At 38.6% G+C, this 14,675-nt stretch overlaps 2 protein-coding genes across 3 annotated transcripts in view; both read left to right on the plus strand.

Annotated features, from left to right (window-relative positions):
• The window catches only part of SGPP1 (sphingosine-1-phosphate phosphatase 1), a gene marked incomplete at its 5' end in the record, with an annotated part of 36,107 nt that extends 23,892 nt beyond the window's left edge, over positions 1–12,215 (plus strand). Inside the window, one exon of the mRNA XM_005874066.2 lies at positions 9,419–12,215. Coding sequence (XP_005874128.1) covers positions 9,419–9,970 — 552 coding nt within the window. The remainder of the gene's footprint in view (positions 1–9,418) is intronic.
• WDR89 (WD repeat domain 89) overlaps positions 1–14,675 on the plus strand; it is a 93,489-nt gene that overhangs the window by 23,631 nt on the left and 55,183 nt on the right. The gene's annotated exons all lie outside the window — the stretch shown is intronic.

The following is a 14,675-nucleotide window of genomic DNA, read 5'->3' on the forward strand; positions in this document are numbered from 1 at the left end:
GTATGTGCCAGCAAAGCCGTGGAGGCCATTTACTCGATATGCTACTCCATACATAACCCTATACTGTATACTTTATGAATCAATTAAAAATTTACAATTTTTAATTATAAACCAGTGTTTTCTATCAAAATTACTTCTTGCGTGAATTTTGGGACACCCTTTATATTTTAATGTTTTGGTAATTACCTGCATTTTGAACTATTTTCTTTTTTTTAATCCTCACCTGAGGATATTTTTTCATTGATTTTTTAAAGAGAGTGGAAGAGAGAGGGAAAGACAGAGAAATATCGATTTGAGAGAAACACATCGATTGGTTGCCTCCTGCATGAGGAGGTATGTGCCCTTAACTGGAATCGAACCCAGGACCCTTCAGTCCACAGGCTGACGCTCTGTCCACTGAGCCAAACCGGCTAGGGCTGAACTATTTTCTTAATCATAGTTTGTATCTTCATTGTTTATTGTGAAATTAGTATGGAATTATAGGCAGAGTGTGCCCTAGAGGTTGCTCATAGGTGCTTAGGTACCATATTACCTAAGCTGATATCTTCATTAACATTAAGAGGAGAGTTCAGATGTGTTCTAAATAATTTATAATGAAAACTTCATTCAGTATTTCCTATATGCTTTGTTACTGTTACAACACAAAGAACAACAGCTTCGTTTATTTTTAATATCCACCTACTTCCCTAAATTGATTTTCTTTATCCCCATTTTTTCTTTATTTGTTACCAAACCTAGCTCTCAAATTTAATTTCTTAAAACACAAGCCATTTTCACGTTACTAAACTGAGTACTTGTCAAATTACTTTTGTTATAGAGAAAGATCTAAAACAGTAAACACTAAGGGTTTTTATAGTGGAGAGTTTTAATAGTAGTAGTTCCTGGATAATAACTATTTGGGTTTTTTTAATTTGGTTGGTTGTTTTTGGGTTTTTGTTTTTGTTAATCCTCACTTGAGGTTATTTTTTCCATTGATTTTTTTGAAAGTGGAAGGGAAGGAGGGGGGGGAGAAGGAGAGAGAAAGAGAGAGAGAGAGAGAGACATCGAAGACACTTCCACATTAGCATATAACTTAACTTTCAGGCCATAAAAATTATAATTAATATCTAAATTATTCACTAAGTTTCTTCTTGGAAAATTTGCTGCTTGAGTTCTTTATGTTACATTTAACATTAATTTTTTTTTTTTAATTTACCCCACTGACTTTTTACAGAGAGGAAGGGAGAGGGATAGAGAGTTAGAAACATCGATGAGAGAGAAACATCGATCAGCTGCCTCCTGCACACTCCCCACTGGGGATGTGCCCGCAACCAAGGTACATGCCCCTGACTGGAATCAAACCTGGGACCCCTCAGTCTGCAGGCCGACGCTCTATCCACTGAGCCAAACCGGCTAGGGCTAACATTAATTTTCTTTATTGCGTACTTTGTGATGTAATACTTAAGAGCACTTAGTTATACATTTTAATGTCATACATTAAATATCCCAATGATAACTACCGTGTTTATGTCCTGAACTCAATCATGCATTACTTCTGGTTTTGTTGCATGGAATTTCAGCATGCCCTTACTATCCAGTGTAATATCATGAACAATTAATAAATAAACAGAGAAGGAAGCAGCCCTAGCCGGTTTGGCTCAGTGGATAGAGCGCCGGCCTGTGGACTGAAAGGTCCCAGATTCGATTCCAATCAAGGGCACATGCCAGGGTTGCGGGCTTGATCCCCAGTAGCAGGCGAGCAGGAGGCAGCCGATCAGTGGTTCTCTCTCAACATTGATGTTTCTATCTCTCTCTTCCTCTCCAAAATCAATAAAAATATATTTGAAAGAAAGCAGATTTGTAGCAATTTGTCTTGTAGCAATCTAAGTTTAATATTCATGGAGATATACAATCATCACTTACTTAAAACATCTAATTCTGTATGAGAATTATAAAGCTCAGAACATTTCCACATTAGCATATAACTTAAAATTTTGAATCAGTCATGAAGTTTAAATAAAAAATAAGCAACAGCTTCCGTCCTAGTAGTGAAAATCTTGTGGTGGTTCCCTGAGACATGTGCCTTTAATTTCAAGTAGGGAAGGAAGGGTAAGATAGCAAAGGAACATAGTCTCATAAAGTAAAATGGTTTGGCAATTGGGGGCCTGAAATATGAGGAATAGAGTTTGACAGTCATATGATTTGAAATCTGCATATTCTAAAGTATGGTCAGAGGTAGGGTTATTTGCAAAATCTTTGAGTGATTGCAATAAAAAATTTAGTTAACCAGAATTCTTAAGTAATTCTTTTAGTTTGTATCAATGAGTTTTTATGGAAGACTTCATGTTTTAAAGAATGTTGAAATTTTAGTTTCTCTTACTCTCAATATTTAATTCCTAATACTGAGATTATTCTTTTTTTTAAACAAACATATTGAGCACTTTCAATCTAGAAGATTAAACAACTAGCTATGTGGCCTTAGTCTATTTTTCTTTCTTTAAAAACTAGTTATTTACAGGAACCATACGTTTTCATCAAATTTGGACACTTTTGGAAGGGAAGAAAAGTACTTTTAATGTTTATTTTTGGGGCAACAAAGTAATATGTGATTGTCCCAGGAAAGCTATATCAGGGTGGTTGTAAGAATTAAATATAAAATATTATAATAAACGTTTTTAGTACACAAAGAATTATTATTCCCTGAAAATGTCCTTAGCCTAATTTCAAGAAATTATGTTTCATCTATTTCTCTTACAGAGTTCTTGTCAGGCAAAATGTGATGACTCTAAATAATTACTTTAACTGTCTTAATTTAGCTCACCAAGTATTTATTGCCTGCTTACTGTGTGGTAGACACTGGACATCCATATAAAAAGCCAGGGGCCGTGATGACCAAAACAACCTGTCGCCATGAGGTGGCATTGACTGGTGTGCGGGCTGAACTGCTGACCTCTCGATCCCCCCCCCCCCCCCCCCGGCTCTTGTGGGCAGCAGGGGCTCCCTCCGCCTCTTGCGGGTGCCGGTGGCTCCCACCTGCCTCCAGTGCACCACCCGATGGGGCCAGCCAACCTCCCATCGCGATCAAGAGTGGGCTGCACAGAGCCTGGGCCCTTCCTGGCAGCCCCGAGTCCCTGGGGTTGAGAATTCTGATGGCCCTGCCGAGAGAGTAGGCACCTGACGGGCAGGGACAGGGACCACAGGCCTCCAGGGAGCACTGCAGAGTTGGCAAGGAGAGGAGAGGGCCTGTGGAGGGGGGAGGAGGTGAAGCCAGTGGACATCAGCCCAGAATCCAGCCCTTCCCCCTGGAGGCAGCGGGCCCTCAACCCAGAACCCCAGCCCGAATCGGAAGAGCCCGAGGGAGGCTCAGGGAGCTCTATGCAGAGCTGCGCATTGAGAACGAGAGACTTCGTGAGGCCCTGACCAAGACCACGCTGCTGGCTGGCGCAGCTCAAGGTAGAGCTGGAGTGAGCCGTGCAGAGGCAGGAGTGCTTTGCAGAGAGGCCGGCCCTTCTGGAGCTGGAGAGATTTGAGTGTGCGCCCTGGAGCACAAGGCTGCTGAGCTGAAAGAGGAGCTGAAGGGCCTGTCCAACCTCCAGGCTGACAATCAGTGCCTCAAGGACGAGAACACAGCCCTAATCCGTGTCATCAGCCAACTGTCCAAATGACCCCGGAGGACTTGCCCCTGCACCCGCATTTATACAGATGCTTCTGCCACATGCACCCCTCCCCCTGTGTGAACACGAGTGACAGGGCTGCCAGGGAGTCTCTGAGAAGCCATAACCTCTCCTTGGGACCTCCAGGCTGGGAGGGGAGGACAGAGCCCCCAGGAGCCAAGGGGGCCATCTGAGGATAGGATAGAGAGGGGAGGCTGAGCCAGGTAGGGGGACCAGGGCTGCAGGCAGGACCAGGAAGGAACCAAGGACCAGGAAGTGCCAGGACCAGTAGCCAGGACCAGAGTGGTCACCCGGAGGCCCCCTCTCACGTGTGCTGCCACCAGTCACCCCTCCAGGCCCTGAGCAGGGACCCGAGAATGTGTCAAGCATCCCACCCGCCTGGGCCAGGTGGGCCTGTATTTAGGGTCTGTGTACAATAGGGAGGGATGTCTTCTATTTTTTGCTGCCCCCTCCCCAACGCTGTCCCAGGCAGGGGGAGAAGGCATTTTTCAGACATAGCACAGGCACCACAAATAAAAGTCGTGAAGTTGCCAAAAAAAAAAAAAAAAACCAGATCAGGCCAGCAGGGGAGGGCAGTTGGGGGCGATCAGGCCAGCAGGGGAGCGGTTAGGCGTCAATCAGGCCGGCAGGGGAGCGGTTAGGGGGCAATCAGGCTGGCAGGCAGAAGCAGTTAGAGGCAATCAGGCAGGCAGGCAGGTGAATGGTTAGGATCCAGCAGTCCCGGATTATGAGAGGGATGTCCCAGATTGGAGAGGGTGCAGGCCGGGCTGAGGGACAACCCCACCCTCGGGCTCTCTCAGGCTCTTCTGAATTTCGTGCACCGGGCCTCTAGTATATGTATAATAAGAGAAAGTCTTTGCCTTTGAGATATCACAGTCTGAATACTAATGTGTAATATAAGTAGGTAATGCAGTAATTTTCAACTGAAAATTACACAATAGAACCCCTAGGAAGCTTTAAAAAAAATACTGATGCTTCACTCCCACTTCAAGTCAGTTAAATCAGAATCCCTGAGGACTGGCGCAGGCACCAATATTTTTAAGTTCTCTGAGTGATTTTAATGGGCAGGCAAGAGTTGTGAGTCTTTGGTTTTCTGGGAGAAGTAAACAAGCAAAGAAATGGAGAACACCTGGCCAGCGTGGCTTAGTGTTTGATTGTCGACCTAGGAACCAGGAGGTCACCGTTCAATTCCCAGTCAGGGCACATGCTTGGGTTGCAGGCTTGATCCCCAGTGGGGGAAGTTCAGGAGGCGGCCAATCAGTGATTCTCTGTCATCATTGATGTTTCTCTCTCTCTCTCCCTCTCCCTTCCGCTTTGAAGTCAAAATATTTTTTAAAAAGAAAGAAATGGAAAACAATGTGGTAACTGCTGTAAAGGTATGTATAAGATGCTTAAGAGGCAGAGAGGAGAAAGTAGTTTCTGTTATGGGGTAGGAGGAGGAAGTTTATGGAGGAGATATATGTCTGGGCAGAATCTCAAAGGATATGTAATAGTTTGTCTAAAATGTACATGGGAAAGGTAATCCCAAAATCAGAGGAAATAGAGTCTATAAATTCATTATAGGATCTGACATTGAAGCTTAATGATGAGTAGAAACTAGATATGAAATGCTTTTTATGTCCTTCTAAGAACAGAACTTTGAATACACCAGTGGTATTTACTGCCTTAGTTGATACTTTCAAAAACATTTTGTTAATTGATTTTATCTTTCCTGGACCGACTATAAAAGGAGTCACTTATACATAAATAAAAAATTTAAATCTCACCTCATACTGTAGAATAGGAAAATATCAGTGAGAACTTGTTTTATTTAGAAACATTTTTCTAATGTATATAATGTAGTAATTGTTGAAAAACAATATAGTCATTTATAAGTAATTTAGTAGATTTTGTTAAAATAGATAAAATAAATTCCTATAAAGCATTCATTCATTCATTCATTCATCCACTCAACAAATACTTGAGTTTCTACAATATGCTAAGCTACTTGGTATGTGGTGGTAAACAAAATAGAATCTATTTCCTAAAAACATGATAGTTGAATATTCAATACTTAGTCTGTTTAATAATTATCTGTATTTTCTGTAGTTGTTCTTATATTCCATAGTATTCTGATTTGGAATTGAGTATCTTTTATTTTTTATTTTTTAAAATATATTTTATTGATTAGGGATGTGCCTGCAACCAAGGTACATGCCCTTGGCCGGAATTGAACCCGGGACCCTTCAGTCTGCAGGCCGACGCTCTATCTACTGAGCCAAACTGGTCAGGGGTGGAATTGAGTATCTTTTAGAACAGCGGTTCTCAACTTGTGGGTCGCAACCCTTTTGGGGGTCGAACGACCCTTTCACAGGGGTCGCCTAAGACCATCGGAAAACACATATATAATTACATATTGTTTTTGTGATGAATCACTATGCTTTAATTATGTTCAATTTGTAACAATGAAAATACATCCTGCATATCAGATATTTACATGACGACTCATAACAGTAGCAAAATTACAGTTTTGAAGTAGCAACGAAAATAATTTTATGGTAGGGGGTCACCACAACATGAGGAACTGTATTAAAGGGTCGCGGCATTAGGAAGGTTGAGAACCACTATTTTAGAACATTGGCTCCAAGTATTATACTGTTCACTGCCAACCCACCATTCCAAATTTTTTATTGAACTGCTACCATACAGTGAGGACAATGGCAGGAATTTTGGATATATTGATGTCTTCAATGTAAAAGGCAAACAAGCATTTTTTTTTAATATTTTTTTTTTATTGATTTCAGAGATGATGGGAGAGGGAGATAGAGATAGAAACATCAATGATGAGAGAATCATTAATTGGCTACCTCCTGCACGCCCCCTACTGGGGATCGAGCCCACAACCCGAGCATGTGCCCTTGATGACCTACAACTACATACAGTGAATGAATCTTAATAATGTGTAGAGTAAAAAGCAAATCAAAGGACACTGCATACTATATGATAACATTTCTATAAAGCTCAGAAAGAAGCAAAACCAGATTACATTTTGTTTGAAGAACAGTTTTAAACCAGTTTTAAAAAATGTTTATTCAGCCAAAACACTGATTTATAATGGTCTCTGGGGAAGATGCAGTGATAAAATTGAGAGATAGCATACCAGTATTTCAAAATACTGGTAATATAGTTCTTTTTTGGGGCAGTGATTTCATAGATATTAATTATATATAAGTTCATGTACTCTCCACATATCTTTTTCTATGTACCAAATATTACATAATAAAAATTATAACACAAAAACATTAAGCAACTAGTCTGAAAACTAGTTGAAAAGAGTGGTTTCAGTGTAGTGATGAGTTTAGAAAAAATAGGAAGTGAGGAAGTAGAGGCAGTGAACATAAGCAACTCCTTTTTTAAAAAATATGTTTTTATTGATTTCAGAGAGGAAGGGAGAGGGAGAGAGAGAGCCATCAATGATGAAAGAGAATCGTTGTTTGGCTGCCTCCTGCACACCCCCTACTAGGAATTGAGCCCTCAACTGGGCATGTGCCCTTGACCAGAATCAAACCCGAGACCCTTTGGTCCATAGGCTGATGCTCTATCCACTGAGCCAAACCAGCTAGGGCAACATAAGTAACTCTTGATAAAATTTTCAGTGATAGAGAGTAAATTCTAGAAATTCCTAGAAATTTAAGGAAGAAATTCCAAAATAGTTTTGTTCATGTCAAGGATGATTCAGAAACAAAAGTTCTTTTAATAGTAGCTTTATTTCCTCTTTCACTTACTCGGATTGTTCATACCTAAAACTAGGAGTCGTCTTTCAGCCCTTCCTCTTTTGCTTCTCTCCCACATTCAATCTATCACCAAGTTGAAGTTGTCAGCTCTAATGTTAAAATAGTTTCCTAAACCCATCTGTGTACTTCTCTTCATGTAGATATGAGCCATATCTAGAGTGAACCACTGCAGTAGCCTTCCACCAGTGTCTCCAGTGGTCTTCTGTCCATTCCATACTTTTCCTCTATGATTCATTCTCTGCACAGCAGTTAATTGCTGCACTCCTACTTTGGAATCTTTCAATGGCTCCCTATCACTTTTAAAATAAAAATTAAACTTCTTACCTAGTCTGCAGTGCACTACATGATTTGGCCTCTGCTTATCTCTTTGACCTCATACCACATCCCTCTTTCCTTTGCTCACTATTTGAATCACACTGGATTTTTTTATTTAAATGCATGAAAATGAAAATGGTATCTTTGAAAAATAGGTATATTCTTCTAGAAATCAAAACTACATAATTAATATAAATTGTGAAGGATTTGAGTATGAATTTCTGTGTAGTATATATGTGTTTACTTAAATTTATAAATATAGAGGCCCAGTGCACAAAAATTTGTGCACTGGGGGGGGGGTCCCTCAGCCCGGCCTGTGCCCCCTCTCTGAGGCCACAGCCGGCTGAAAGCAGTATCTGGGGTTTGTTTAGCTTCTATAATTGAAACATTGTTGCTGTCACTGGCACTCCCAGCTCTGAGGCCACAGCCGGCTGAAAGCAGTATCTGGGGTTTGTTTAGCTTCTATAATTGAAACATTGTTGCTGTCACTGGCACTCCCAGCTCTGAGGCCACAGCCGGCTGAAAGCAGTATCTGGGGTTTGTTTAGCTTCTATAATTGAAACATTGTTGCTGTCACTGGCACTCCCAGCTCTGAGGCCACAGCCGGCTGAAAGCAGTATCTGGGGTTTGTTTAGCTTCTATAATTGAAACATTGTTGCTGTCACTGGCACTCCCAGCTCTGAGGCCACAGCCGGCTGAAAGCAGTATCTGGGGTTTGTTTAGCTTCTATAATTGAAACATTGTTGCTGTCACTGGCACTCCCAGCTCTGAGGCCACAGCCGGCTGAAAGCAGTATCTGGGGTTTGTTTAGCTTCTATAATTGAAACATTGTTGCTGTCACTGGCACTCCCAGCTCTGAGGCCACAGCCGGCTGAAAGCAGTATCTGGGGTTTGTTTAGCTTCTATAATTGAAACATTGTTGCTGTCACTGGCACTCCCAGCTCTGAGGCCACAGCCGGCTGAAAGCAGTATCTGGGGTTTGTTTAGCTTCTATAATTGAAACATTGTTGCTTTCGGGCTCAGAGCCGGGCCGCCGCAGGCGGGGAACCTTGGCTTCCTCCATCACTGGAGCAAGCAAGCCTCATGTTCGCTTCAGCTGCGTGGCTGCCGGCCGCCATCTTGGTTGGCAGTTAGTTTGCATATCGCCCTGATTAGCCAATGGGAAGCGTAGCAGAGGTATGGTTAATTACCCTTTTTGTCTTTTATTAGATAGGATACTTTAAAAATATATATTATTATTGATTTCAGAGAGGGAGAGGGAGCTGGACAGAGATAGAAAGAAACATCAGTGATGAGAGAGAATTATGCCTTTTGCATACCCTACACTGGGGATGGAGCCCACACCCAGGCATGTGCCCTGACCAGGAATCAAACCATGACTTTCTGGTTCATAGGTCAACTGAGCCTCGCTGGCCTGGCTATATGTACTTTTAACTTACATTGTAAATTAATTTATGAAAGGGTAGAACTATGAAAACATAATTCTTTTAATATGTCTTTTTTATTATTATTAAAAGTTTTTAGTACCCATTATATGCAGTTAGTAAAGTTTACTTTGACAAAGTGACATCTTTTTTAAAATGTGTATTTATGAACATTTGAGATATGAAAAATATATATCTTTTTAATGCCAAATTTAGTATTATACTAAACAACTCTACTTTTCTCTTTTCCCAGGATATTATTGCTGGATTCCTATATACCATTTTAATCTTAGCTATCTTCTATCCATTTGTGGACCTGATCGACAACTTCAACCAAACTCACAAATATGCTCCATTAATCATCATTGGGCTTCACTTAGCCTTGGGGATCTTTTCCTTCACTCTTGACACCTGGAGTACATCCCGAGGAGACACAGCCGAAATTCTAGGAAGTGGTGCTGGAATTGCATGTGGCTCTCATGTTACCTATAACATGGGTCTAATGTTAGATCCTCCTCTGGATAGGTTACCTTTAGTTAGGCCCCCCATTACTGTGACTCTCCTTGGAAAAGCCATGTTGCGTATCCTTGTAGGGATGGTATTTGTACTACTAGTCAGAATAATAATGAAAAAGCTCACCATTCCTTTAGCCTGTAAAATCTTCAATATACCATGTGATGATGTTCGAAAAGCGAGACAGCACATGGAAGTTGAACTCCCTTATCGGTACATCACCTATGGAATGGTTGGTTTCACTATCGCATTTTTGGCTCCTTACATATTTTCCTTTATTGGTATCTCTTGATGGAGAAATATTGTTTACGATAAGAAAGAAGGGTATCAGTTACTGATCTCTAAAAATATATTCTAGTTAAAAGCCAAATCAGAGTTAGGCTTTTGCAGGAATTTAACTTAAATAATTAAGTAAATTCATGAGTTCGTGCATTTTACCATTGCACATCCAGATATTGTTTAGGTGAGCTGAGCTATTTCAACACTGAAAAAATGATTAGTATTCATTTAGACTGTTCATGTAATATTTGGAGAGTTTTGTGCTGTTATGGATTCAAGATATAATATATATTAAGGTACATAATATACAATTATGTATCTAATATATGTTATATGTAAAAATAGCTACATTTTTAAACTGGGGGGTGTATTATAAAGTCAATAATAAATATGCAAACAGTTGTGCCTGTGTATTTGGACTTAATACAGGCATGTTCTTATTACAGATATATTTAATGTTTACTTACTATGGGAGCCATTTCCTAATTAATGCATAATTACTAGACCAGAATTCATATGCTACCACATATTAATTTATGCCTCATTTTACACTGCCATCATGTTACCCATGATGTTAAATATGGGAGGCATTTTATTGGACCAAATTTTCAGAAAAATTAGTTTTTGGATTCCTTTTTCCCCCCCAGTTCTGTACTGTCTTGAATGTACTTTATTTACAATTGTTCTGAACATCAGTTTAATAATTCAGGTACTGAATTTTATTGCTTGCTAATTGTGCCTTTCTGTTTGCCGTATAAGAAATGCCATGTATACTGTGATATAAAAATAAGATGCTAACTTAATCTTAACTTACATGTAATCAGGCAAATATTTTTAAAATATGTTAAGCTAACAGGGCTAGAAGTAAAACACCCTCAATTCTTTAGCCTTTGTTTAGAAAGAAATGTGGAATGGGCTAAACCTTCTCACTAATTTATTGGGAAACTAAATGGACAAATATTTCCATTTTTGTAAGTATTTTTCTGTGCACTGTAAGTTATAGGAATAAGATATATTTTTTTGTACATTGTCTTGATTGTTTATACTACAGGTAGATGTTTCCAGTTAATGGAAAAGTAATTGAAATTTATAGATGGGACAATGCACAAGCTTCAGATATAAACAAACCATTTTTCTAAATTATTTGGAAAGGATTGGGTGTAGCGGTTACCTTTTAATACTGACTTATTAGTTACTTAAGGTAAATTATAAAATCAAAAAGTATCAGTATTTAGATCCTTTTTTTTTTTCAAATTTTCAGAGGAAAATTTGGTATAGTATTAAACTATTCTTTATTCTGTCTGTGCCTTTATATTTTTGAAGTGTAATTATAATTAGGTTAACATTACATTTATTTGTAGTAAGTTTTTCATAAAGAAGAGAGTTAACTTTCCATAAATGAGCATCAGGTATGGAATTACTTTAGTGCAATATCTGTCTGATTATCCAGAAGTATCCTTTAAGATGTTTCTATTTTGGGCAGCATAACTATTAAAGCTCATATTTTTATAATTCTGATTGAGAATTTAGAGACATGGTAATTTTTACCAATACTGAATCTGATCATTTTAAATAAAGCAACCAAATTTGGGACCTTTATCTATTAATAGGCAACCAATGCACTTGGGAACATATTGGTATGTTGGAAAATATTCAAAGAACTTTTCTTTCAAAATGTGTTTAATGAATCAAATTTTAGGGACTATTTCCTATAATTTGGGTCCATGCTATCTTATTAATTTTTATATCTAGCTTTAAAGGTATTTGAAAATATTCCATTTCTTTTTGTTTTATTATTTTCTGTTCTATGATAGTTCCATGCTAAATATATTTAAAAATAAAAGCCAAATTCAGGTTGCAGGCTGTTTTGTTTTGTTTGCCTTCTATGCATTTGTCTCGGTATTATCTGGTAGAGATTTATAAAATATGTTTAGAGTTTTCAATTCCAGTAGGCTTTCCCTCTGAAGCATTTTATTCAAAATCAGCATGTTGTTTTCAGTAATAGAAGACTTTGAAGTAATTCTTTAAGGTTGAAGTTGACTTTGGGCTCCATTTATGATCATTTTGACATTGTACTTTTAATAAAAAGTTTCATAATATTTCTTTGAAAAACTCATGTATAAAACATGTTTCAGTAAAATCTGTGGCTAACAGTATTATAGTTAGTTGACTGTTAATTCATTAATTCAGGAATTAATCATAATACTAAGTACAACTACTTTTTCAAGCAGAATAAACATATGGATAGTCTTTTCTTTTTTTTTATCCACCCACCACAACTCATGGATATTTCATTTGTCATTTAAAAATGTCATTATGTGTGAATTGCAAAAACTAGGTCTTCCATAAACTCATTATAAGATCTAATATAAAGCAATGCTACTACAGACTTATAAAATTACTTACTAGTTTTCTTTACAAGTAATTTTTAATAACGTATCTTTCAAAGACTGCGTAAAAATTAATTTAATGATCTGAATATAATTTAAAGGCAAATTTTCTAAGACATTTGATAAAGATGAATATATAAATACTAAAATGTTTTTATTTTAAATATAATCACAATTTTATACAGCAAAGGTATTTTTTTTATTGCCAAAGCAATTTCATTCTTTTTAACAAAGAATGTTTAGATTTAAAAACAAAACTACTTAATCTGGACATCAATAGGTCCAATTTTTAAAATTCAGCTTTATAGTTGAATTCATTTTTCTGAAGAGAGCCCTTGTTGTCTGCTGAGGAGCTATTTTGAGAAAGGGAAGAGATAACAGTTTGAGAAAGAGTAATGGAACAGCCGTGGCCTGTGTGGCTCCATTGGTTGGTTGGGTTGGAGCCTCATCCCGTATACCCTCCTCTGTACACCAAAAGGTGGCTGGTTTGATTCCCCTGCCTGCCTGATTGCCCCTAACTGCTCTGCCTGCTTGCCTGATCGCCCCTAACCGTTCTGCCTGCCTGCCTGATCGCCCCTAGCTGCCCCCCCGCCTGCCTGATTGCCCCTAACCGCCTTTGCCTCGGCCCCCACCCCCACCATGGCTTCATCCAGAAGGACATCTGGAAGGTCGTTTGGCTGTCCGGTCTAATTAGCATATTACACTTTTATAATTATAGATTACTCTTCAGATTTGAGGTTTACCCCTTGTCCTAAATTAGAAGTTCTCAAAACCAAAATCCATTATAGCATATATTACAACCTGTCATTGTCTTACGTATTTTTAAATATTTTGTCTTCATTTCTATGTTGTAAGCTCCAGGAGGAAAAATAGCTTATGCCTCTATTCTGGACCCCTGGGAGACAGTAGGCATTCAACTAATACATGTAGAATGAATACTCACGGTACCTAGACAGGCTTCAGCATGTGCATTTTTCTGGGGAAAAATTCTAACCTTTCATTAGAGGCTGAAAGATATTGATGATCTAAAAAAGTTTAAAGTTACGCAATATTCTACCTGTTACTTCCTGTTTTAAAAGTTATCTGGTAAGAATTTTGTCACTTTTTATGCAAATATTTAAAGGATAATAATTTAGATTCTTGAAATGTTTTTGCATGTAATTACAATTCCCTGTTGTATAGAATGTGATTTTTATCCAAATTAGTTTTAAAATAATTTTAGAATTAAAACAAAATCTGAAAAGAAAATATTCTGTATATATATGGATATAACTTGTTTTTAGTAATCAGCTATATAAATGTGTTCAGGAGAATATTACTTTGTACAGTTTATAATCTGTGATTTTTATATTTAAAGTGTTAATAATTAAAATGTAGACAAGATATATTAAGGTTTTAAGGATCAATTTTTTTACTTAACATTTAAAGGCTCCCTTGAGGTCTCCAGGCCCACGATTTTTTTAAATTAAGATATATTGACATGTAACTTTATATTAGTTTTAGATGTATAACATGATTTGATATTTGTATATAATGTGAAATGATCACCACAGTAAGTCTAGTTAACATCTGCCCCCCTAATCTGAAACTGGCCCCATATATGGAGGGCAGGGAGAGACCAAAGAAAGGCAGGCCACCCCAGATTTGAAGGTGGCAAGTATAAAAGCAAGGGAACTTACAAGGGCTGAGTACATCTATACACCTGTCTGCCAAATCTTAGAAATTTATACAGAGGCCCTAACTGAGATTGTTATGTATACCATCCACAGGGTTTCAATGATATCTTATTCTCTCAAGGCTGTAGGTATCTTGGGGCAGCTGCTGGGAACAGGGAAGGCAAGAGGAATACACATTCTGGAAAAGGGAGGAGGTGGGGAGCCTCCAATGGCACAGGTCCAGCTTTTTGGTCAACTAGCGGTCATGTCTTCTTGATGACATCCAACACCACCTTCCAAAACCTCACTAGAGGATTGTAAAGCAAACTGATGACATACCCAGAGACGTGCTAGCAGACCATAAGGAAATTGTGTCTTAGGATAAGACGAGTTACAGGGAGCCTTTGTGTGTTCTACACAGAGGACTGCCTCCCAGAGGACTTGGTGATTTCCAGGCATGCTCTAGGGCAAGGGTCCTCAAACTTTTTAAATAGGGGGCCAGTTCACTGTCCCTCAGACCGTTGGAGGGCTGGACTATAGTTAAAAAAAAAACTATGAACAAATTCCTGTGCACACTGCACATATCTTATTTTGAAGTAAAAAAAACAAAACGGGAACAAATACAATATTTGTATTTGCATGTGGCCCGCGGGCCGTAGTTTGAGGACCCCTG

Source organism: Myotis brandtii, unplaced genomic scaffold, assembly GCF_000412655.1.
Source record: "Myotis brandtii unplaced genomic scaffold, ASM41265v1 scaffold423, whole genome shotgun sequence".
NCBI classification, from domain to species: domain Eukaryota; kingdom Metazoa; phylum Chordata; class Mammalia; order Chiroptera; family Vespertilionidae; genus Myotis; species Myotis brandtii.